The sequence below is a fragment of the Toxorhynchites rutilus genome, chromosome 3 (genome assembly GCF_029784135.1).
Source record: "Toxorhynchites rutilus septentrionalis strain SRP chromosome 3, ASM2978413v1, whole genome shotgun sequence".
Classification (NCBI taxonomy): Eukaryota; Metazoa; Arthropoda; class Insecta; order Diptera; family Culicidae; genus Toxorhynchites; species Toxorhynchites rutilus.
The window spans coordinates 38,399,279-38,426,414 of NC_073746.1; the positions used below are offsets into that span (position 1 = coordinate 38,399,279).

Here is a 27,136-nt window from a genome sequence, read left to right on the forward strand (position 1 = left end):
CTGTCAATTACTGCGTTTTGCATGATTTTTTATGGTGGTGCGTTTTACCGACACGGTGCGTCTTACCCAAAGTTCCCCTACTCGCTATAGTTTCAGCATTGAATTTGATACTTCTTCGAGTAAAAGCTAATACAATCTCATTATTCGTTTTTTTTGAGTAATATTACACTCCTTCATCAATAATTCTACGAGTATTCGTACATACACATTATACAAGGTAATGTTGTTCCTCGAACTTAATTTAGTTATTGTTTCTCGAATTCGTCAGATATTCCGGTTTTATGAAATTAGCGGGGCATTGTTTTGAAATGCCCCGAAGCAGCTGTAAATTAACGTATGAAAATAAAAATCATATCGTTTACTAATAACTTTCACACCAATTTTTCGATAAGATTTGGATTGGCAAACCTAATTATCGCAATGCAACTGTTTGCAACCTACACCCAAACTAGCGTTGGCAGAAAACACCATCTTCGGCAGAAAAAAAAGCTTTTTCGTGTGCTAAAAGGTGAAAAGAGCAAATAAAAAGCACAGTTTTCAATTGTTTGTGAGTATGGGAGCAGACCACTTCTACTCTCAGAGTGTACATCAGCTTGCAGGGATCGAACCAAGGCCGTTTTACACGACTACGTTATCCACATAGCCACCGGTACGGTTGCATAGATGCGTGATCATACTACACCAAATTATAAAAATGAAGTTTGATCTTAGAAGTATGCATGGAAAGTGTTTTCTAAGAGTAAGAAAAAACGATAAATGTGAACCTATACCCTTTTCAGTCGGGGCCGTGTAAGTGACAAATCATGCGAAAAGGTTTACTGCGTGCTTATTTGCAACTTGTCTCTTGTTTTGCTCTCCCTTATTGCCCTTATATTGCTATGGCATATATATTATACAAATGATGTACCAGAATGAAAGGGTAGAACATTTTTTGGTCATTTCTCATATCTCAAAAACGAAAAAAATTACATCTCTGATATCGAAATATGTTATGTAAAAAATCCTCAGGTTTAAGAAAAAATATAAAAAAAATATAGCGCTCTCTAATCCAAAACCATGAAAACAATAAAAAACGACTGCAATGAATAATAACGAAAACAAAATCCGTTTTATTAGCAAGTTTCATATTAAGGCTAGCTTCAATTTGATACGTCGATCATCTAAATCGGTTCAAAAGTTCTGAATTTTCAAAAAAAGTAAGTTTGTGAATAAATAATCAATCCATACATATGTCACGAAGAAAACATCTGTGAACAATAGGGAGAGAAATCTGCTATCCAAGAAACATATTGCATATTGATAAAAATGGAAAATATGTTACTAGAAAAAAGTTTCATTGTTTTCACTCGCGATAAAACCACGAAAGTCGTTTATCATTGACTATTCTGTCTCGGTAACCACTCGTATATGAGCAACATAAATATTTTGCAACGCAGATTGCCAAAACTGTAACATAATTATGGTCAGACGAATCTTAATTTCGCCGAATGTGGCTTCCGAGAAGTTGAATATTCATATTTACTGCCCTGGCGCCAGCATGCTTCACAATTATGGTGGCCCACCATGAAGAACGAGGCATCGACTCTATTTTTTTTGTCTTGCTAGACCGCGTCTCCGCGTGTTTACGCTGAATCATGCATCGGGTTGTTCATTATCTGGTTCACATTCACAAATATGGATAGACAATCCTTGCAACCTCACACAATATGCCGTGAAACAAACAGAAAACAGATCTCCATAAACTGCTGGATTGCATTCTTGTGTTCTGAAGGTCATCTGCTTTAGTTTACACAAAAAAAAAGAATATTCATTCGTCCGTTATTAATAACTGTGAATAAAATATTGGCCTATCTACCGCAATCACCATATAAAACCAATCAAATCTAAACACATTAAAAGACCCAATCTTTTCCCGGGCAATATATGGAGGAATCCTTCCATAAAGTATCAATAAAATGGATACATCGTAAAACAAATGTTGTAGCAACGACCTTTGATTGCCACTCGCCATAAAATGCATTTTCCACTCGCGGATAAATCTGCTGCTGTTGTTACGGAGAAGAAGAAAAACAATACCTTGAACTGCGAGGAAAACACTGATGCGATGTAATAAATGAGCGTATAATTTCACGTTTCACGTTTTATGATGTTGGCTCATCACTAATTTGCTTCTGAAAAGCTCTTCCAGCGTGTGTACCCTCTTTTTGCACAAGTGAGTAATCTTCGCAGAATTTTTCCGCCACCAGCACTAAGCACTTTAATTCATGTACATTTAGCTCCCGGCCAACAGTGGAAATACTTAGTGAAAGAGCGAAGTTAAAACCACTCACGTTCTTCTTCGTTCTGCACGCCACACGCCACTTCCTGGCAACCGCCACCACCACCACTACCGTATTCCTCCTCGTACAATAATTTATCTACAAGATCTGCTCTTCCTTCGCTCATCCAACTCGAAACCCACCATGCGGCTCCATCGCTCCACCAATTACACAACACAGGCTGACAGCGGAAGAAAGTTTACCGAATTGGCAAAAATCGCGCCCTTCCAACTTAGACGCAAACCAATTTCCCTCTGATCACTGCTATTCCCAGACAATAGGTATGATATCCAAGCCAATTAATGCACGAGAACTAGAAAAACCTCCGCCACCCCACAGCATTTGGCAGCATCCACCGCTGCCCCCCCAGTGGAATAAACAGCTTAGTTTTCCTCCTGGTATAATGAGTCCCAGTCCAGTCCAGACTACACACAATGATCCCCTTCACTCGAAGAGGAGAGTTTTCCACTTTTCACGTCCGTTCTCGTTCGTAAGTGCCCGGAGACTGAAGCGAAAACCGAGCTGCTGGAAAAATAAGCTCCGCCGCCGACGTTCCATCCAGGTTCGACAGCATCGAGAGGCCCCCTGGTCGTTTTCCAAACGCTTGCACGTATCCAGGGAACTCACTAACACGTGGACGAGTTGTTCGAGCGCAACGAACCAGCGACACGTGGTTTCTTTGGGCGCGACACGAACGAACGAAAGGACACTCGGAATCGGTTCTAAGTGTCGTGATATCAGCTGAGATTTGGCGAACGCGAAGTGACGCCTGCGTAATTGGTGGGTGACGGATAGGAGGGAATTTATCAGTCTCCAAAACGAGACGCGTTTGTGCTCTAGTTGTTTTTCCAATAACAGCAGTAGGGTTGGTAAGAGCATTCGTATCGTGTGATCTCGAATAAACACTTATTCAAGCCAAATCGGTTTCCACGACATTAATGCTATAAAGAAGGGAATTTACAGTCAGTACCCAACAATCAAATAACCAGTAATGATTTATTAGTTAGATAAACATTTCAGCGATTTTAAGATTATTTGTCCAGATCTTTCGGGGCAATCCAATTTTTAAATCATCCTAAAACCAGTTATTCAGTATTCGTAAGGAATAATTCGCTCTCTCCCGATTCAACCGACTTCTGGTCGTTTTTCAATGATTTATCCACACAAACGAATTAGTTTTAAGATAAAAAATATGTTATTGGATGTGATATTATAATTAAAAACAATCTATATACATAAAAATCTCGTGTCACGATATTTGTGATCGAACTCCTCCGAAGCGGCTCGACGGATTCTAACGAAATTATACACAAAAAAACTGGTAGGCATGAGAATGGGTTGAAAACTATATATGATACCACTAGGATTCCGATTTGCGTGTAACGGGTGTTAAATAAAAAATGAGAATTTTTTTAATGACATATAAAAAAATTTTTTTTTTCATCGATTTCAGTATTTTTTATTAATTACATAATGTATTTTCTTCAAAAAAATGTCAGTGAATGTTTGAGTAAGGACCATGGTCTGCTGTTCGACGCAACTTTGTCGTGATGCTCTCACAAGAACGTTGTACGGCACTTACGTCCATTTTCCGGATATAATTCCGGATTCTTGTAGTCAGTTGCTTCGTGTTCTTGGCCCTCCAATTGTTTTTATACACTAGGGCACTGAATGAGCCAAAACAATCCTCTATTGGGCGGCACTGGGGCAAGTTTGTTGGGTTACGATCTTTCGGCACGAACGGTATCTTTTTCTCCTCAAGATACGCCAGCGTCTTCTTGGCGTAATGGGAAGATGCCTTGCCCGGCCAGAAAACGTACTTCCCATTCGCGTGATGCTCGTTCAGGAACGGCAGCAGGATTTTATCGAGGCACTCTTCTCGATAGATTTGTTGGTTGATTGCCAGACCGCTCGGCTTAAACCAAGGCTTTGAAATGCTCCGGTCGGAAATGGCGATGTACAACATAACCTTTTTTTTCAAACTTGTGCTTGAACTTGTATTTCACTTCAGGCGGTGTCTTGTGACTTGTCGCTGGAGTAGTAATTATCATTTCCTGGAATATGCGTTTTGGACAGCGGAAAATAGCTTTCGTCGTCCAGAACGAAAGACGTCCCGCGGAATTTTTTGGTCATCCACCGACACTGTGATTTAACCGTCTCAATCTGCTCCTCCGTGCACTCCGGCGACCTCGTCTTCTTCCTGCAGACGATTCCTTCCATCTTGAGGGTCCGATGGATCAACACGTGGGAGCAGCCATATTTCCGACCGGCGTCACGCAGGCTGGTTGCGTCCTTGTTGTCAAACAGCTTCTTTAACGATGTCTTCGTCTGCTTCGTCATAATCGTCACCGGACGACCACTTCCGACCTTCCGCTCTACGTTCAGGGAGCCCAGGATACGATATACCCTACTGACAGGTACATTTTCTTCCTTAGAATGTGCCACCGTGAACTTTTTTCCTTGCTGGAAATGCGTTTCGTAGAACCGTACAATGCGTTCGCGGAGCACGTGCTGTTTCGACGCCATCTTTACTTTGACTAAATTCAAACTAGCAAAACCAAACACATGAGCAGCTGATCGAGCTAAATTTTCATTCTGGATTCATGAGCTCATATCATGAATTCGTCTCCATGCAGGTTGATCCTTCTTCGTATATTCCCAACCGTGTTTGTTTTCCTGACTACATCAATTCCTCTGTGCATTTTGATCTGTCCATGAAGCAGGATATCCATGGAATTCCAGATTATCATCGATCGGGGATCGTTCCTACGATTTTCGAAGCAAAGTATGGGCGTGTCAATTGTGATAATATGTACTTTACTGATGGGTCCTCTATGAATGAGTCCACAGGATTTGGAGTGTTCAACAAATTTTTTAGCACCTCACACAGTCTTCAGTATCCTTGCTCAGTGTATATTGCTGAATTGGCAGCAATACACTGGGCGCTGGACAGCGTCGCCTCACGACCTGTTGAACATTATTACATTGTAACGGATAGTCTTAGCTCTGTCGAAGCTATCCGTTCAGTGAGGCCGGAAAAGCACTCGCCGTACTTCCTTGAGAGAATACGAGAAATTTTGAGTGCTTTAACCAGACGCTGTTATGTCATTACCTTTGTCTGGGTCCCTTCACATTGCTCAATTCCGGGTGATGAGAGTGCTGACTCATTAGCAAAGGTAGGTGCAATTGAAGGCGATATTTATCAGCGTCAAATCGCCTTCAATGAATTTTATTCTTTAGTCCGCAAAAATACCATAGTTAACTGGCAACGCAAATGGAACGAAGATGAATTGGGCCGGTGGCTCCACTCAATTATCCCTAAGGTTAGCCTCAATCCGTGGTTCAAAAGTCTGGACTTGAGTCGGGACTTTATTCGCCCTTCTCCCGACTCTTGTCCAATCACTGTTCGTTAGACGCGCTGCTTTTTCGTTTTAATCTTGCCGACAGCAATCTCTGCGGTTGTGGCCATGGTTACCACGACATCGACCACGTTGTTTGGTCGTGCGAGTTCTATCTTGTCGCCAGATCGAATTTAGAAAACACCCTTCGGGCTGGAGGAAAGCAGTCCAATGTACCGGTGAGAGATGTGTTGGCTCGGTTGGACCTTGATTACATGTCCCAAATATATGTTTTCCTTAAAGCTATCGATCTTCGAGTGTGATTGTTCTTACATCCTTTTCACCTCCTTTTCGTCCTTCGCGAGCTATCGATTCCCTTCCTACTAAGTTAAATTGTTAAATTGTAAATACATATTAGATGTAAGGATAGTTTTAAGAATTGAGTGTGAAGTGTCAGTGTGAATGAGAATGTGAATGTGAATGTGAGTGCGAGTGTAAACACACATCTCCTTACATCCCATCCTTTTCCTAATGAAAATATGTCACCCTTCTAAACTCGAGTCGACCGCGAGTAATCGGTTTCCTATTTCATTAACCATAGAATTAAGGAAACAACATGTTGATATATGCTAGTTGAAATATAGTTAAGAGTTTGGCTCCTTTAAACTTATGTAACTGAGCCTGTAAAAATAAACGGATTGATAAAAAAAAACCAAACACGCCTACTGTTTCTAGGGAGCCAAAAGAGCAATTTTCTCGGAAAATTAAAATTTTACGCTCTTTATTTGAGTTACTGAAAGATATTGAAAAAATTCTCATTTGTTATTCAACACCCGTTATTTAATGCCGATAAGGGTAGCCCTATAGAGAATTGTTCTTCCAAATATTTGTTTGCCTTTTTTTTCCCTCAAATTTGGCTTTAAAAATACACATTTACATGCGCAAATAACCTCAATTCGCCTTGAACCAGGTGCATCGCCGGCGAGTCGGAAGTCTTTCTATTCAGAATTATTCGAGCACAATAAATTATTGAAATTCTTCGAACCACACATGCTAGGGTTGCAAGGCGACAATCGCGCTATTGTCGTCAATTCTGATAAAACGCCGACTGGAGAGCACGTGTGCAGATCCAATGCCCATGCTGTTGAAAACATTGCTGGAATTACGGTAAGCGACTGTACAGCGACGCGAGAAATTGTGATTCGAAGAAGAAAAAATAATCGACGCTCTCCATCTTCCTCTTTAATGACCCTTACGTTTCTAACGTTCACCTTCTCAACTTAGTATTAATTGTGTCATTTTTGAAACGGTTTTATTTAGCTTGCCCTGTAATCTGTTTGTATGTTTGTATGTTTGTAACGTGTAACGTGTAACGTGTTTGTCTGTAGCGCTGACCCTCATTAATAGAAGTTTGACCCCTTTTCCGCTGACCGATTGATCTGAAATTTGAAACACACCTTTATCTCTGTAGTCATTATAAAACTGCGTATTTCATGATCTTGAAAATTCAAGATGGCGGCCACTACAAAAAAAAATTCTGAAAACATCATTAATATGGGTATCAAATTAAAGGGTTTGACTAGTAAAATACGGTTATTTATGAAAAATTCAAATCCAAAATGGCTGCCACTACAAAATGGCGGACTACATATTTTCTCAAAACCTCATTAATATGGGTATCAAATGAAAGGGCTTGACTGGTAGAACACATTTATTTATGAAAAATATAAACCCAAGATGGCTGCCACTACAAAATGGCGCATCGCATATTATGTCAAAACCCCGTTAATATGGGTATCAAATGCTTGACTAGTAGAACACAGTTTTTCATGAAATATGCAAATCCAATATGGCTGCCACTACAAAATGGCGGACTACATATTTTCTCAAAACCCTATTAAAGGGTGTGTCACATCAAATTGCATCACGGAAAAAACGCTGTAGAAATTGAATTTTTAGGAATTATATCTTCAGCTTTCGCTTATAATCAGATAAGAGTGTATAGATCACGTTGGTCATGCTTCACTGTCAATTTTTCGTAAATTTGGAAAAATGTCGTCGAACGAAATCGGGACATCGGTAAGATGCTGGGAATCGTACAATCCACGGTCAGCAGAGTACTAAAACGATACTTCGAGAACCTAACCATCGACCGGAAGGTGAAGGACGGCAAAGATGGATGCTCCGTCAGTGAAAAAGATCACAAGCGCGTAGTTAAGCAGTTTAGACGTGATCCGAGAAGTTCGGTCCGGGATGTCGCCAATAAGCTGAATTTGTCAAGTTCATTCGTCCAGCGGACCAAGCAGCGGAAGGGCCTGCGTACATACAAGGTTCAGAAGGCTCCTAACCACGACGAAAGGCAAAACATGGTGGGGAAGACGCGAGTCCGGAAGCTGTACACCGAAATGCTGACGAAGCCGCATTGCCTGGTAATGGACGACGAAACCTACGTCAAAGCGGACTTTCGTCAGCTGCCGGGCCTGTTGTTCTTCTCCGCAGAGGACAAATTCAGCGTTCCGGAGGAGATTCGCAAGCAGAAACTATCCAAGTTTGCCAAAAAGTACATGGTGTGGCAAGCGATCTGCTCTTGCGGAAAGCGGAGCGCCCCCTTCGTGATGACCAGCACGGTAAACGGGCAGGTTTACCTTAAGGAGTGCCTACAGAAGCGCTTACTACCACTATTGAAGCAGCACGAGGGCCCGACCATCTTCTGGCCGGATCTCGCTTCGTGTCACTATTCAAAGGACGTGTTGGAGTGGTACGAAGCCAACGGGGTCACCTTCATGCCAAAGGAAATGAACCCGCCCAACGCGCCGGAGCTTCGCCCAATAGAGAAATATTGGGCGATTATGAAGCAGGCCCTCCGGAAGAACCCAAAAGTTGTCAAATCGGAGGCGGACTTCAAGAGAAAATAGATTTCTGTTCAAAAAAAACTACAACCTGACGTTGTACAGAACCTTATGGACGGGGTAAAGAGGAAGGTGCGAGCATACGGGCTTGGGCTCGAAGTATGAATAAAAAAAAATGCCAAAAGTTGTTTAATAGTTTTTATTTTACTGTCTAAAATTTTCAAAAGGATCGCTCTACTGGGCGAATTTCTACAGCGTTTTTTTCCGTGATGCAATTTGATGTGACACACCCTTTATTATGGGTATCAAAAAAAAAGGGCTTAACTAGTAGAATACGGTTATTTATGAAAAACCCCATTAATATGGGTAACGAATGAAAGGGTTTGACTAGTAGAACACAGTTATTTATGAAAATGCAAATCCAATATGGCTGCCAGTACCAAATGGCGGGCTACATATTTTCTCAAATCCCGATTAATATAGATATCAAATGAAAGGGCTTTAATAGTAAATCACAGCAGATCATGAAAAATCCAAATCCAAGATGGCCGCAATCACGAAATAGTAAATTACTTAAATAAACGGTTTTATTTAGCTTGAATTGTTTCATTCAATCAAAAATTTAATCAATACAAACAAATGATTGCTAAGCTAAGCTAGTCCCACGTCAACTTTGCGGTTATATCATAGATATAACTCACCTATTTTTTTTTCGTTTACGGAAATGAAAAAGCAAAATATGACGAAAATGCTCGTTTTCGGACTCATACATGCATAAATACTAAAACCGACGCCAAACTAACGATCTTCAACAAAAACTCGTGCAATTTGCTTCTAAAGAAAACTAAATGTGACAGCTAACAAATGTCCGAGAAAAACAAATCATAACATTGACATAAGACATTCACATACACCATTAATTCCATGTATGTGTGAACTCGGTTATTACTTTTCGGGCAAGCCCAATATTTTATACTAGCGCGTGTTAAAGTTCGATGCTTAAATGCAGCGAAAAACGTAGTTGTCTCTTAATCGAATTACTTTATAGTATTGAAAGTGGCTGAGCATTCTAGCAGCGTCAGAAAAACGTGATTTTCAACTTTATTGCATGCTCGATTTTCATCATTTTTCAGACCAAGAAGCAAAGTCCGTGCATAAAACTATAATAGCATTTTTATCCTTCACATTTTTGCATGCTCCGACTTCGTTTTGCTATCAACGGAGGAAGACTGTTTACGAATTTAAATTTTCCCGACACATTGCGTTGAACAACGTAAAGCTAACCAACATGATATATCATTATGTATGATGTTCTGAATTTGTCTCTACTAGGAATCTAACAAATTAATTAATATTCTATCAGCTGTTTCGACTCCCTCGATAACATGTGCTAAATGTCCAACACAAACATGTGCGATATAATCCACTCGGAACCGTTTCCCATTTGCATACACGTAAGTATCGCCCCGACCGACACCCGTTCGCAGTCAATTTGTAACAAGATTGATCCCAGCTCACCGTAAATAAAAGTGTTGCAATGGTTGACTAATTTCCTCTTCCGGCGAAACAGATGTCATCCTTTGTTATTTTTTTTTGTTCAGCCCCGGCACCGTGACTTTGGCAAATGAAAGCGCGCCATCGTTATCAGACCGAAAAAAGTAATTCAAGTGACAAGTGACTTTTGCGTTTTATTTCGTCCTTTTTCCTCAGCCAGTTTATAAATTCGGTTACAAAAAAAAACAATTAAAATCCTTTTTCATGTTTCCTTTGAATTATCCCTCGCCATGACTCGTGGATTTATTTTCGCGTACGAAATGATTACCTCAAAATGAGGCATTTGTTTGAATGTTTTAATAGCATTTTGCTTTGTTTGTTTCATGTTTTGAGAAATTTTATGGATCTGTGATGTGTGTTTTTTTTTTGCATCCTATCAATTTCGAGGAAAGGCTTCTTCACAATTTAACTTGAAAGCAATTCTAACAAAATCGCGGTTTTTGCAAGTCGCAATACTGAAATCATCAAATCGCTCAAAGCCTGACGATAGCTGGCAATGCATGATTTATTTGCATTATTTTGCGGGGTAAATGAAAACTATAGTTTAATAGGCCTTCCGGCTGCTGAAAGCCTTCCGTAACTGGCCTTCTCAACCCGCTTGCTCTGGACCATGTTGTAGAGAACGATTGACTGCACTTCGCCCACGCATTTCGGTACAGGAAGCGCACAAAATAGTGGAATAAGCGGACAGACAGTTGAGTGTTTTTGCTATTTCGAGCGAGTTTTGTGTTGACGTATTCTGGAGTGATGGATGATGTCCACCGAATGGGGATTGTGAAACGTTGTTGACAAATTCGGTGTCACTGTTGTCGAACCCACCGTGCAACAGACGGCAGTTCTGACAGGAGGGACTAGTGAATTCCGGGAGCCCTAGACAATTGGCAACTGCCATTCAATGAGAGTGAGACGGAACAGTCAGTTGACAGCTCAGTGTATTAAGAACAAAAACAAATGGAAAAAGTGAAGATAATAGAGTGAATAAAAGGAGTAGAAGGATTTATAGCGGTAATTTGGGAAAATTGAAATATTAGGCAGATTAGAAAGGTATTAAAATAGGTGTGAAAAGCCGAAGTAACAGTATGTATGATGATATGGAATAGGAATTGAAATTTAAAATGAATTTATCGCAGATTGTATATTGAACCCGAGGATTGGATTGTGTTGGAAGGATAGATTTATTCAGGAAAACGCAAACTAAAATGTAAGAAATATAACATGTATCAAGACAAATGAATATATTCAAAATATATTTCAGCTTTAAAGCTGCTTGAACAGTAACGGCTGCTAAAAGACGTGTTGAGATTTCCCTATCCGGTCCGATTCTCGGCAACATTCTTTAAAGATTTTATTTGACTGCAACGCGAGAAGATGGAATCTAACGCTGATCCGAACAATAATCACAACTGCGGTAGGTGCAATCGGTCTGATTCAGCCAACAATATGGTAGGATGTGATTGCTGTGGCATGTGGGCCCATTTTGACTGTGTCGGAGTGACGGATTCTATCGGGGATGCTGAGCGCAGCTGGAAATGCGATAACTGCAAGGTTATAGAAGTGTCCGAGGTATCGAGCCATAAATCTCGCTCGTCTCGTCGTAGTAATACCTCCCACCGATCACAACAAGAGATTCAGCTAAGTCTAACGCAATTAGAAGAGGAAAGAAGATTACATTTGAAACATCTGGATGAAGCAGAAGCAGCAAGGAAAAGAAACATCGAAGAAGAAGAGAAAGCCCGCCTGAAGCGAATGGAAGAAGAGCGGAAATATTTAAACGATAAGTTCGGTCTACTAAGGGCGAGACTAGGCGATGCCGGCACTAGTAGGAATAGTAATGCAAGCAGCAGGAGGAGCCGTGAGAAAGTACAGGAGTGGTTGAGTAGGGAACAGGATGGGAACAATCCCTCCACACAGGTTCCCCCACTTCATGACCAGACGAGCGTCCAGCATGCAGCGATTCCAGCGTCGTTCTCGCAAATCAATGCTTCCGTGCAAGCAACGACCATAGACCCCCGTTTAGTGTCATGTTGCCGGTTGGTGTATCCCGTCAAGAAGGCGTACAAGAAACTGGACAAGTGCCGCCGAATTCTACTTCTACCCCTCAGTTCTCTCGAAGTCGACTTGGTCCAATTGAATCGCTGCAGCAAACACCGGTGTCGAACATTTCCTCCACTGTTCCAATAAATTATTCAACGGCAATTACAGTTCCTCAGTTCATTCCAACTAGTTCGTATGTGATGCAAGGGAATCCACTAATAAATGGCTGCGGAACGAGCGATTATAGGCTCCCGGGAACGATGGCTACTTCATCCGGTTTCTTTACTGCTCCACCATCCACTGTTACGGTTCCTTTATTGGTTCATCCACCACTGCCAGCTACCACCACCACCCTTCCGCCATCCGTATTTTCGTCGTTACCCTCTGCTGCTATACCACCACCACCAGTCGTGAGTTTACCATCCATCTCAAGCATTGCAGGGTCTTGGATGCCTCCAAATTTTGCGCGTCAAGGAGCCTTTCAAGGAGGAATTTACACATCTGCAGGTTCAGGAGTCCAGCCCGTTTCGCAAGGTTTCCCAATGATGGCAACTACTCAACAGGGAAACCTCGGTCCGTCAGCAATTCAACTCGCAGCTCGCCAAGTGATGTATAGAGATCTACCGAAGTTCACAGGAGATCCAGAAGAGTGGCCGATGTTTTATAGCGCCTTCTGCAACACCACGGAGGCATGTGGTTATTCCGATGCGGAGAATTTGTCCAGACTTCAGCGATGTTTGGACGGTCCTGCGTTACTTGCGGTTAAAAGTCGTCTCCTCTTACCTGAGTCGGTACCATACGTGGTTGAAACTCTGCGAAAAATATACGGGAGACCAGAAGTACTAATCTTCTCCTTACTCAATAAGTTACGGGAGGTTGCAGCACCAAAGGTCGATAACCTCAGGACGGTGATTGAATTTGGGTTGGCAGTACAGAATCTTGTGGACCATATGAAGCTTGCGCAGCTTCACGACCACCTTTGTAATCCTATGTTGCTACACGAGCTGGTTGAGAAGCTGCCAGCCATTTGGAAGATGCAGTGGTCTGCCTACAAGAGAGCTTGTCCGAACGTCAACTTGGCCACGTTTGGAGGGTTTATGTCCGACTTAGTGAACATAGCTTCCGATGTGACACTACCAGATCTAGCAACGCTTTCGTTGAAGTCAACCAAACAGAACCACACCAAGTCGAAGCTTTTTGTACATACACAAAGCTCACCTGATGTAGAGGAAATTCCGGAATCAAATCCAATCGAAGAAATGTCTAAGAAGACCTGTGCGTACTGTTCCAACCCAAATCACGAGATTCTATCGTGTGGACCGTTCAAAGCGTTGGATATAGATGCCAGATGGACGGCGATGCGTCAGAAAGGATTGTGCAGGATCTGCTTAATTCCCCATCGGAAGTGGCCATGTCGATCCGGAAGAGAATGTGGAGTGGACGGATGTCGACTTCGTCACCACGAGTTGCTGCATTCTCGCACAACTGTAATGACGAACAGTCAGTTTAGAGCCAGTTCAGCTGCCAGCGGGAACGGGAACGTAGTACACAACCATTATCATCAAGTATTACCATGTACTCTTTTTCGATATTTGCCGGTGACAATCGAAGCAGGGGAAAAGCGCGTCCACACGTTTGCGTTTCTAGATGACGGTTCTTCATCTACACTAATGGAAGCGGGAATAGCTGCCAAACTTGGGTTAGAAGGTGCAACTGAATCACTCTGGCTCAATTGGACAGGCAATGTTAGTCGGGAGGAAAAAGATTCGAAGCGTGTTTCAATCGTCATCACCGGAGAAGGTGGGAAGAATCGTTTCCAAATGAACAACGTACGCACAGTTAAGAGACTCAACCTACCAAAACAAACGCTACAGTATGATGCATTAACGGAAGCGTATCCACACCTCAAGGGTCTGCCGGTGCGGAGTTATTCGGAAGCAATTCCGGGTATTATAGTTGGACTGGAACATGCACGACTACTCTCCACTTTAAAAATTCGTGAAGGCAGAGGTGACGATCCAGTGGCAGCAAAAACAAGACTGGGCTGGTGCATCTTTGGTAGAAGTTCTGGTGTGGGTCAATCCTTAGAACGCCTGCATCATCATTCCGAGCAAGATATGGGGAATCGTGAATTGCACCAACAGATGAAGAAATTCTTTGGCATTGAGGAAGCTATAATCACGGTTAAACCTGAAGCAGAAGTTGACAAACGTGCCAGGGAGATTATGGAGAATACCACACGACGAGTAGGGCTTGGCTTCGAGACGGGTCTTGTTTGGAAGCACGACGATGTAAGCTTCCCGGATAGTTTCAAGATGGCAGAGAGGAGATTGATCGCACTCGAGAAACGACTGGAGAAAGATCCTGCGCTAAGGCAAAAAGTTCACGAGCAGATCGTGTCATATGAGGAGAAAGGATACGCTCATCGAATAACCAAGAATGAATTGGATTCAACCGACTCGAGCCGAGTTTGGTATTTACCCTTAGGGGTCGTACAAAATCCCAAAAAACCCGGCAAGATTCGTCTGATCTGGGATGCAGCAGCGTGTTCTAAAGGCGTTTGTTTTAACGACATGTTGCTCAGAGGTCCAGACCTGCTAACGGCGCTCTTTGGCGTACTACTCCGTTTTAGACAGAGGAACATTGCTATCTGTGGAGACATACGAGAAATGTTCCACCAGATACGCATTCGAGACCTCGACAAACAGGCGCAACGGTTCTTGTGGAGATTTTCCCCTGATATGCTTCCACAGATATTCGTCATGGATGTGGCAACGTTCGGCGCCACCTGTTCGCCTAGCTCGGCGCAGTTCGTCAAGAACAAAAACGCCGAGGAACACGCATCAAAATACCCGAGAGCAGCGCACGCCATTATTTACAGCCACTATGTTGATGACTACCTGGATAGTGTAGAAACTGAAGATGACGCGGTACAGTTGTGGAACGATGTTAAGTTGGTCCATGCTCGAGGTGGATTTGAGATCCGCAATTTCGTCAGCAACTCAGATGAAGTTATGCAGCGAGTGGGAGTGAAGGATTGTCCTGCAAATAAGTCGTTGAATCTGGATCCGTTGGGAGAAAAGGAGCGAGTTCTTGGCATGGTGTGGAGACCTGACTCTGACGATTTCACCTTTGAACCTTCTTTAAAGCCGGAAATTTTGAAGTTGATTGTAGATCGAACAATTCCGACGAAACGTCAGGTGCTACGAACAGTGATGTCGCTGTTTGATCCCCTTGGACTGATAGCACATTTCGTGGCACAAGGGAAAATTCTTATGCAAGACATTTGGAGATCGGGTACAGACTGGGATGAACAAATTACCGAGCATCTATGGGAGAAATGGTCTAGGTGGAGTCAACTCATTTTAGAGTTAGATGCAGTAATGATTCCAAGGTGTTTCTTCAGAGGTGCTAATAGTGGAGCTCTCAACAGCGTTCAACTGCATGTGTTCGTCGACGCTAGTGAAGAAGCATACGCATGCGTAGCATACCTACGAATTGTCGATGGTGGCATAATAAGATGTGCACTTGTAGCGGCGAAGTCAAAGGTGGCCCCGCTTAAGCCTCTTTCCATTCCACGATTGGAGCTGCAGGCCGCGATGATAGGTAGTCGTTTGGCAGACAGTATCTGCAAACACATAAGTCTCCCCATCAGTCAACGCTTTCTCTGGCTTGATTCCGCAACGGTGTTGGCCTGGCTGCGTTCGGATAGTCGACGTTACCACCCGTTCGTGGCATTTCGAGTAGGGGAGATCCTAAGTCTAACCACCGTTGATGAATGGCACCATCTGAAGTCCAAGCACAACGTGGCAGATGAAGCAACCAAGTGGGGATCTGGTCCTAGCTTCGATCCAGAAGGGCGATGGTTTCAGGGACCACTATTTCTGAGTAAATCAGTTGAAAGCTGGCCAGTGAGCAAAGGAGAGATACCTCCAGCTACAGAAGAGCTCCGGGCTGTTTATACCCACCATCATTCGACGTTCCAACCACTTATCGAGGTGAAGCGTTTCTCTAAGTGGCACCGACTACTACGCTCCACCGCGTACGTACTAAGAGCAATCAAAAGGCTCAAAAAGCAGCAGCTTCGTCCTTGGATATCATGCGATGAGTATCGTGAAGCGGAAAACCTGCTTTGGCGTCAGGTACAAATAGAGTGCTATGCGGATGAATATACATCACTGCACTATAATCAGCAAAACCCCTTGGCGAATCAAATGAAACCGTACAAGTGCAGTCAACTGTACCAGCTAACACCGTACATAGACGATGTAGGAGTTATGAGAATGAACAGCCGAATAGGGGCTGCACCAAACGCCCCGTTCCAAGCTAAGTATCCAATCATTCTTCCAAACAATCACCATCTAACGTCCCTCCTCGTTAACAGCTACCACTGCCGCTTTCTACATGCGAATAACGAAACTGTACTCAATGAGATGCGACAGCGTTTTCGTATACCATCTCTACGAAACTTGATCAGACGAGTCTCCAAGGAATGTCCATGGTGTCGAGTCAACAAGGCGGCCCCACGGCCCCCGATCATGGCACCGCTTCCAACAGTGCGTCTAACATCATTCGTCCGTCCATTTACACATTCAGGAGTTGATTACTTCGGGCCAATCTTGGTGAAGCAAGGTCGCAGTCTTGTCAAGCGCTGGGTAGCATTATTCACCTGCCTTTCCATAAGAGCGATTCACTTGGAAATAGTGCATAGTCTCACAACTCAATCGTGCGTGATGGCTATCCGACGATTTATAGCGCGCCGAGGAGCACCAGAAACCTTTTATTCCGACAATGGCACCAATTTTATCGGAGCGAACAACCTATTGAAGGGTCAGCTTCGGGCGGTCAACGAACATTGTGCAGCGACGTTCACCAACGCTAGGACGAAATGGCAGTTCAATCCTCCCTCCGCACCACATATGGGTGGTGCCTGGGAGCGCTTGGTACGCTCGGTCAAAACGGCCATGGCCACAATCAGCGATCATCCCCACCATCCCAGCGATGAGGTGCTGGAAACAGTTGCACTGGAGGCTGAAGCAGTGGTCAACTCCAGACCTCTAACATATGTCGCGTTGGATTCATCTGATGCTGAGGCAATCACTCCGAATCATTTCCTGCTTTACGGAACCCGTGGTATTGATCAACTACCAACACCTTTAACTGAAGGCGTAGCGACACTTCGAGACAGCTGGAAGTTGGCACAAGGTCTAATCGATAAATTTTGGAGGAGATGGATCCGCGAGTATCTACCAGAATTGGCGAGGCGTACGAAGTGGTACCAACCAGTGAAGGCATTGGAGAAAGGAGATCTTGTTATAGTGATCGATGAGAACAAACGGAATGGATGGATGAGAGGCAGAATCATCAACGTTACAGAAGGGAAGGACGGTCAGGTACGCAAAGCTGAAGTCAAAACGGCGAACGGAATAATAACACGACCAGCAGTGAAGCTAGCATTGCTGGATATCGTAAAATGAGTTACGGTGGAAGAATCTGGGCTATCCCGGAACTACACGGAAGGGGGAATGTTGTCGAACCCACCGTGCAACAGACGGCAGTTCTGACAGGAGGGACTAGTGAATTCCGGGAGCCCTAGACAATTGGCAACTGCCATTCAATGAGAGTGAGACGGAACAGTCAGTTGACAGCTCAGTGTATTAAGAACAAAAACAAATGGAAAAAGTGAAGATAATAGAGTGAATAAAAGGAGTAGAAGGATTTATAGCGGTAATTTGGGAAAATTGAAATATTAGGCAGATTAGAAAGGTATTAAAATAGGTGTGAAAAGCCGAAGTAACAGTATGTATGATGATATGGAATAGGAATTGAAATTTAAAATGAATTTATCGCAGATTGTATATTGAACCCGAGGATTGGATTGTGTTGGAAGGATAGATTTATTCAGGAAAACGCAAACTAAAATGTAAGAAATATAACATGTATCAAGACAAATGAATATATTCAAAATATATTTCAGCTTTAAAGCTGCTTGAACAGTAACGGCTGCTAAAAGACGTGTTGAGATTTCCCTATCCGGTCCGATTCTCGGCAACAGTCACATTGTTCGTTGGAGGATAAACTTGTTCGGTTAAATGCGACGGAATTGATGCTCATCAAGCTGTGACTAGACACTACGGAGTTGGGTGTCAGAATGGAAATCGATAGCCGCATAAAAGTCCCATTCAGGAAAAGAGTTTTGTTTTAGGCCATCTACACACTAGGCAACCTAAGTTGGAAAGCCACTTAACGATTATGTCAAAAAAAAGTTGAGAGCATGTGTAATCAAATGGGAGCATACACACTAGACAACTGGCAACTTAGGTCGGACCAACTTTTTCGATTCAACCTAGCATGTCGAGTAGCGCGCGATTTGTGTCGGCAACCTTTTCGTTCAATTTCTGTTGACATTTCGATTTCTGCGTTCGTTGAACTTCTGTCATTGATGCCAGGTGATTTTTTCAGATGTTTGAACATGGTACGAAAAAATGTATCCAAATGAAATCATATTGAAGGAAACTAAAATGCATTACTTAAATTTGAACAATGTTTGATAGGTTATTCAAGGTTTATTCAAGGTATTTTCTTACAACCCCATCAATATGGGTATCAAATGAAATGACTTGACTAGTAGAACACAGTTATTTATGAAAAATGCAAATCCAAAATGACGGCTGCTACAAAATTGCGGATTACGTATTTTTCAGAACCCCATCAATATGAATATCAAATGAAAGGGATTACACAGTAGATCTTGAAAAATCCAAATCCAAGATGGCCACAGTTGCCAAATAAACAAAAATAACAAAATTGTCCCACATTAATTGAAATTTGAACCCGTTCCTGATCACTGATTGATCTGAAATTTGGAACATACCTTTAGTTCTACTTTCATTATAAAACTGCGTATTTCATGATCATGAAAAATTCAATTTGGTCGCTAAAAAATGACTGAATGGATTGACTTGAAGAATACACTACATTATGAATAACATAAATTCGAAGAGGTGGCCGCCACAAAATGGTCGACTATGTATCTTTTGCAATCTCCTCAATATTGGTATCAAAAATCTGTAATCCGCCATTTTGTAGCGGCCGCCATCTTTGATTTACATTTTCCATAAATAAATGTGTTCTACTGTTCAAGCCCTTTCATTCGATACCCATATTGATGGGGTTTTGGGAAAACCCATATTGATGGGATTTTGAGGAAATTTGAACATAATCCGCCATTTTGTAGCGGCTCCCATCTTGGATTTTCAAGATCATGGAATACGCAGTGTTCACAATTTCAGATCAATTGTTCAACAGGAAGGGGATTAAATTTATATTAATGTGATACAGCGCTACAGACAAAGCTACAAAGTTTCAAAGTCATAAATATACAAACGGGTCAAGCTAGATAAAACCATTTAATAAATAAGTGCAAATCATAATTATATTACGTTTACCTAGAGAAAATTCGTTTTTTTAATGATTCGATTATCCGGAGTGAAAAGAAATCAATACTCCGGATAATCGTTTCCGACCTGTACTTTTGTTTCCTAATTTCTCTCATGTCAAGAAAAATCTCATGTAAAGTTGTGTTTATTTGAAAAACATTTTTCCTAAATTGCTCCTCATATGATTTCTTTCAGTAGTTAAAGGAATGGCATCACTGTCAGTTTATTATGACGGATGAAAACTAAACGATTTCATCACGTTTGAGTTGCCTCAATGTGCAGAGCTGAGTTGGAGATGAGATTGACATCGCCAACATACAGTCTATCGCAAAATGATGTATACACCTCATGCGGCTTCGGTATTACTGAGTTTTTCGGGGTTAAAAAGTATATAATTAAATGCGACTCATATTCAACGTAAAATTGGTCCATTTTACTCTCTTGCAGTGATAAGAAAAAAAATTAAAATTGTCCTATTTCTACTTCATATTTCATATACAAACAAAGAATCGCCATCTAAGACGTGGCAAAATTGAGTGTACAGTTTAAGTTTTTCTTAAAATGAAAATTATAATCAGTTCAGAAATGTTAACAGATAACAAAAATCAATCCCCTAGTATCTGGTATGGTCCCCCTTTGGCGTCCAGCACTTTCTGCAAGCGCCGTGTCCAGATTTCTGAACACTGTCGACGGAAGTGCCTTCCAGATTTCCGTAATCGTCATTTTGATTTCCGCTTTGTTCCCTGGATTTTTATTCTTCAGATTTCTTTATTTCCCACCATAGATACTCAATAGTGTTGAAGTCCGGTGATTGCGAAGGTGTTTTGAGTTGATTGGGACATTAGAGAGCAGGTATTCCCGCACGATGAGGTCAGTTTGCTTCGGGTCATTATTCTGTTGAAAGTAGTAATCACTAGGAAGACCCAATTTCAGAACGGGAGACTGCAGGTTACGTTTTAGGAAGCCATTTTGTCCATCGCCGAATCGATAAACTCCATGGTTCCAGATCCAGAAGCCGCCAATGTACCATACATCATCTGACTAACGCAGCCGTGTTTTACTGTGGGAACCAAATGCTGAACCACCGATACTGATTTTCTCCACACCATCTGTCTTCCATCCGATTCAAAGAGATTGGTTTTCGGCTTATCCGTATAAAAGACCTTGTTCCAGAACTTCTTAGGTCTGTTCACACATGCATTAGGAAACTATAGTCGTTTTTTTCATATTCACCTTTGAGATGAAATAATTTTCACGGCCAATACGACCTCTCAGATTGTTCCTGTATGCTGCTCTCCGGACAGTTTCTGAGCTGACAGGTTTTCCAATGATGCCGGTCACTTCGGTAGTCAATTTAGGAATATTTGTTATAGGGTTCTTTCGCAATGTTCGCATAATTACTAGTTCATCATCATAAAACAGGATACGTTTGTGTCTTCTACTCGGGAAATTTTCCATGGTTCCTTCGTATTTCCACTTGTTTATGATTTTATTTGCTGTAAAGTGAGTTCTTCCGACTATATCTGCTATTTCCTGCAATGTATTTCCACGACAGTTCATATTTATTATCATTGTACGTGTAACAATATCTATTTCTTTTTCCTAACTTGCCATTTTGATAAAAAAATGCAAACATCAATAAAAAATAAAAACCAACACTGTCCAAGCAATAGTTAAGTGTTGACACGAATCACTGATGAAAAAAGTATGCTAATTCGCAAAGAAACTTACAAGACTTATTTGTTCGGAGAAATTTAAGGTGTCCACTCAATTTTGCAATACCTACAATAGAGATTGTTTTCAATTTTTAGGAATAAACAATTAGCAGAAAAACTTTTCTCGGAATTTTATTGCACATATATCTAGTTGAATGCATGAGTAATGAATATGCATCAAAAGAATCAATGTATTCAGAATATTTCATACTAAAAAATCGTGGAAAAGTATCGTCAAGTAGCATTTGTACACTCAATTTTGCGATAGACTGTAGATCGGGTTGCGGTTGCCAAATGTGTAGAAGGCCTTAGTGACACAATCAAACTTGAAACATTTAGGATGCGGAATCACTGTTCATTTTATAGCAGCGATTGTAGTAGGCATATCTGATTGATCTGATTTTGACAGCAAAGCGTTTGGAAAACCTATATCTTTCGACGTTAAAAATTTCACGTCGATCCGTGATGTTTCGCAGAAGTTGGGTAGGATGGAAACTGAGAGAAGAAATTTGATTTTGGACGCATTAAAAACCCGGCGTGGTCAGGCACTGAAACTCGACCGTGTGCTGAATTGTTTCCGTGAACGTACAACTTTTGTTCGGTTGGATCAGTGGACGCATCGTAGTGGAGCTTACGATCGGAAGCTGTGGTTGAAGGTATTGATAACAATTAAGGCAAACCCGGGACTACGACATTAGCATTAGCATTAGCATTAGCATTGAGCAAGTTGCACAATATCGTAGGTGGTACGAGATCAGAACTGTTACGTCAAAAGCTCGCCTCCATCCGTTACTGACGATTGGTAATATCTCTTAGATGAAGGTATGCTTTCTCCAACAGAAAAGAATTGTCCTGGCCACGTCCTTGCAACTGCTAAGGAAAGGGAAGGAATGTTAGTTCGATATTTACTTAAGAGGGATGCAGAGAACTCTACGACCTCTCATGGCAAACCCGGGACTACGACATAATCAGAAAAACACAACTATAACCATAGTACCATCCGGAGAATTCGTATGCGAGAAGGTTATCGTAAGTTCCGTGCCTACAAGCAAACAAACCGAACGCTGAAGCAAAATCTGGTGGTCAAAAGACGCGCTCGAAAGTTGTACAACAAGGTTTTTACGGTGTATAAAAAAAAAGTTTTTTACGAAGTACGAAAATGTTTATGGATGTCGAAACGTACTTGAAGACGCATTTTGGACAGCCTCCAGATCTGAAATACGATAATGCCACTACCAGCTTCTGTGGAACTGTGACAATGGGGTCGATTATATTGAAAAAGACCTCAATCCTCCCAATTGCCCCCGAAGTGACTAGGTATGCTGCAGATATGAAGAGATCGTGTAGTAAAATGGCCGCTGAGATTGACCAACCGAGAGCCTAAACTTTGATGGAGAGTATCCAAAGAAAAGTACGAAAATTGATCAAAACTGCAACTACAATTTATTTTTCTGTTTACGCTGGAAAGCTTCCGGTGCAAAAATACTTACTTGGATAATTTATCAGAATCAAATTTCTCCTGAATATTTGGCTTAGTACAAATTATATTTGCATCGAGTTATTCTGCTTCCTAATTGAAATATTTATTTTTCCACAAAACATCCTACGATCAGAAGCATCTTTTCACCCTTTCGGCTATCGTTCATTTCATTGGATACATTTGGCAAAATGTATATTCCAACGCCGACATAAGGTATGCCATTAGTGCGATCGATTTACGCCAAAATTGTGCTATTTATAAACGAACACACACGAACGCACACATTGATTGATGAAACCCAGTGGCGGTTTCTTTGGCGAAGCGCTGAGAAGAGAGCGAACAACGAACTCATAAAAATTTCCTCCTTTATCAGCATCATCAACATCATCATCTGCATCGTTATCTTGTCATAACCCTATCACCACCACTGACGGGGCGCAGAAGTGCCGAGAAGTTTTGATATTCGAATAAAAAGTTCAATCGTTTCGAAGAGGGGGGTTTGGAATCGAAAAAGTTGTCCGTGGTTAGTTTAGGGATGTATAGATTAAACTGGAATGATTTATGCAGAATAGAGAATGCGTAATGAAGGTTTGGGGTCGTGATGGTTATAGGCTTCAGATGGGGCGTATCACGAATAAACTTGGCATAGCATTCGACAATTCTTGAGAATGGTTTGATGATGGATTGACTTTTTTTTCTTAGTCACACTGAGAGAACGGGTTTTGTATCGAATCTTTTTTTTTTTATTACTATTTTAGTGACTTTCGACACATTTCGGCTGGTTCGTCACTTTTTACTTCCATTTTTGGAAGAATGTCGGGAGTGAGAATTGAACTCGTGATCTCTGCGTGAGAGGTATGAATGTTACCACTACGCCAGATCGCCTCCACATATATCCACATATATTGAATATATTGAATATATTGAATCATACAACGCTGAGAAGCATCTCTTATTCGCCTATTTAAGATGGTTTTGTTATTATTTGGCTCAGTTTTCTGAGTCATATAATCATTCGGGCACACTGATAATCATACGCAACCTTGGTTTCATGTCGATAAAATAATGCAAATAGTTGAATGTGAGTGTGTGATGCATTGTTGCCCAGCAGTTGACTGACGGCTACTCCCAGACGCTCCGCTTCGACTAGAGCTGCTTCGGCAGTCAACGCCTACAAAAATGACTTGACTAGAAAATGAATTGACTAGCGAGGATTACTGGTGAACTAGTCCAGTCAGTGCTTATTTTAACTGACTCGACTAATGAATACAAATCTGCCTCTTCATTCAACTGACTTCAATCCACATTTCCATTTCCCCCTGACACTAATTTTGTACCCCCGTATGCAAACTTATTGTGCGTCCATATAAAGAGGAACGAAAACTTGATTCCTGATGCGAAAAAGTAGTTACCCCATCAATGGACGGTTTATCTTCTACCGATCGTGAACTCAAACCAACGAACTTAGACATTTATCAAGTATGCTATAAAGGTCCTCGCATTAGTATTAGTTAGTATTAGGCGTGCAAAATAGCGCACACACAGCACGCTATTTTATACGTGTGAGTAATTTTCGTGCACGATACAAAAAAAAATCCACCTCACCTTTAGCGTTTGTCAAACCACAGTGAACTCAAACATCGATGCATGCATAAGTATACATGGGAAAGAGAGAGAGGAACGAATTCGTTCGTCACTTCGTCACTTCAAAATGCAATGAGGACAATTTGACTGGGAAGAATGAAATGATATAGTCGAGTCGGTAGAGGGAGATAGCGACTAAACGCACGACTGACTGTTCAGTCGTCGGATATAGATAGTCGGTTAGTCAGCCGACTATCCTCAGTTGACTATAACTATGCCGGACCCTGGTACTAGTATCGTAATGCATCGAAATCCGGACACTTAAGCGCTAACGATAGTAACTTCGACTACTGAAAAAATATTGACATATCATTAAAAATTACCCTTTCCTATAGAATTATAAGGCACTAATGTAAATTATGAGTTCCACAAAATCATGGTATATTTGTTCGAAATTTGATATGAATTCCGGACACATTTTGTCAGCAACTTTTCTCTGAGAGGAATTAGTTATTGTTTTTTGTAGAGCTTATTATTTCATTGTTATTGTATTATAATCCTCAACCAAACATAAATAATGAACAAAAGTTATGAAGCTAATATTTTATGAACATACTCTTATCCAACTCCTTCAATAAGAAATTTCAATTCAACTTTTGATCCGTCCAGATTTAAAATCATTTTCAGAATGTGTTTTTTTTCTGCCGAACATGGGTTTGCGAAACAAAAAAATGTGTTGTTGTTGTTGTTGTTGACATTTTTTTTCAACAGCTAGATAAAAGGCTTGGCATTAGACTAAATTGATATAATAGTAACTATCATTCACATTAATTAAATTTGTAAAAGATTGTCATAATATTGAATATAATGAAAAAGTGTCCGAATTAAAAAGCATTCCAATACTACACGCAATTGTTTATCCACTGACGCTGGGGTTCACAAATAACGCATGTTAAACAAGGACAAACAAAACCGACTGTCTTTTTCGTACATCAAATAACAACAACAGCATTGTTTTGAAAGGTTTTCAAACGACACGGCGTCTCCATGCGTTTCATTTGCATACTGGAACTCAGAGTACACTCACGTAGCTAAGTATGATCGAATGAGTATCACGGAGAATACGATTTTCCGGTTGATTTCGTTTCTATAGCTGCTCTCACATACACGAGAAGCATCGATGCTGATTAATCGTTCCAGCGATGAGAACAAATCGTCGGAAATTACCAAAATTTATTTTGGAGCGGGAGAATGTGTTTGGTTGGTTGTAAACGTAACTGCGGCGGGCACTAATTTTGCATTCCAAAACCACATGGCATGGTTGGTTGGTGAATTGCAATTATTTGGCGGTGGAATGGTATAGGCGTATCGAATTATGTCTTATAACGTTTGCATGGACGTAGATGAGCATATCAGGTGAGCTAGAAAATTGTTGATTTAGCGGCTGTATAATGTATTTTCACTTCATCTCTACGTTTTCCATCTCCACAATCAGACTCCTTCCCAATGTATTTTCCCACTTCTTCCCAAAAATGGCTTTATTCAAAAACTCATAACTTTTGAACCACTGAACCGATTTAGATGATCAATATACCAAACAAAGCCAAGGAGCTAGTTTTTATTAAAAAATATAGAATTTGCAAAAAATGGATTTTATTTTCGTGCTTATTGATTGTAATCGTTTTTCATTGCTTTCAAGGCTTTGGACTAGAGCGTGCTGTATTTGTTTATATTTTTTCTTGAAAGTTGAGTATTTTTTACATAACATATCAGAGATGCCTTTTTTTTCGTTTTCGAAATATGATTATAAATTTTTGAAAAAAGACTTTTGGGAAAAAGTGGAAAAAAATGATTTTTCGGACCACCCTCAAATGGAAATGGACACCCTAATAAAAAATTTTGAAAATATGAGTCTAATGTTTCGCGACAAGGAACAAAATCACCACTATTGACGAAAGTCTGAGAGTCACTATATCGGTTTGGCATGGAATGGCTGTATAGCTACTGGTGCTGTAGCATAAATGCGTGATAATATAACACCTCATTTTAAAATAAAGTTGGAAAGTGTTTTCTAAGAGTAAAAAGGAAAACATAAACGAGAATCTATATCTATCTCGGTCTGGGCCGTTGCAATGTGTCTCTTGTTTCGCTCGCTCATATCGATCTTATATTGCTATACCATATCTACTGCTATAAAAATGGCTTTCTGTCTGTCTGTCTGATTCTTATGGACTCGGAAACTACTGAACCGATCGACATGAAAATTGGTGTCGACAACTCAGTCAAATGGACAAATTCCAGGTTTCAGCAGACACAACGGTGACACGGTAAGTTTTTCTTCCTTTTCTTTTCAGGTGGTTTGGCGCGTATTCCAAGAATTCCCGGGTAAGCACAATTTTAATTTCTTATTTAATTTATCTAATTTACTACACTACGATCTAATTAAGACCAATAATCTATATAAATAAAAATGTAAGGCAAAATCTGTTGGTAAGCGGAAAACCCGAAGAAGGGATGGCCCGATTTTAGCCTCCTGTATTTTGTTGTATTCGTCTTTTCCCGTAGAACAATATAGTGGAGAGAAAAACCGGAAAATTTTCGGAAAACTCTGAAGGAAGGACGGAAATTTGAATTCCCACATGTTCAAAAATTACATCATAATAAGCGTTGTTAGTCCATTCGATGTTTGCGCTATCGAAATTGATATTTGTTGGTGAGTGGAATTGCTGACCCAAACATGTAAAGGGTGTGTCACATCAAATTGCATCACGGAAAAAACGCTGTAGAAATTCGCCCAGTAGACCGATCCTTTTGAAAATTTTAGA

At 41.1% G+C, this 27,136-nt stretch overlaps 2 protein-coding genes across 7 annotated transcripts in view; one reads left to right on the forward strand and one right to left on the reverse strand.

Moving 5' to 3' along the window:
- Positions 1-2,810, reverse strand: part of LOC129780249 (transient receptor potential-gamma protein) — a 313,946-nt gene extending 311,136 nt beyond the window's left edge. For all 6 annotated transcript variants that reach the window (XM_055788307.1, XM_055788306.1, XM_055788309.1 and 3 more), the window contains exon 1: positions 2,077-2,810. The gene's annotated coding sequence lies outside the window, so the exon portion shown is untranslated. The remainder of the gene's footprint in view (positions 1-2,076) is intronic.
- A 10,418-nt stretch (positions 2,811-13,228) lies between these two features.
- On the forward strand, positions 13,229-17,978 carry LOC129779914 (uncharacterized). Its single transcript, XM_055787685.1, has 2 exons — positions 13,229-17,892; positions 17,946-17,978. Exon 1 carries the CDS (start codon positions 13,353-13,355, stop codon positions 17,568-17,570), a length of 4,218 nt encoding a protein of 1,405 aa, XP_055643660.1. The 5' UTR covers positions 13,229-13,352; the 3' UTR covers positions 17,571-17,892; positions 17,946-17,978.
- The last annotated feature ends 9,158 nt before the right edge of the window (positions 17,979-27,136 follow it).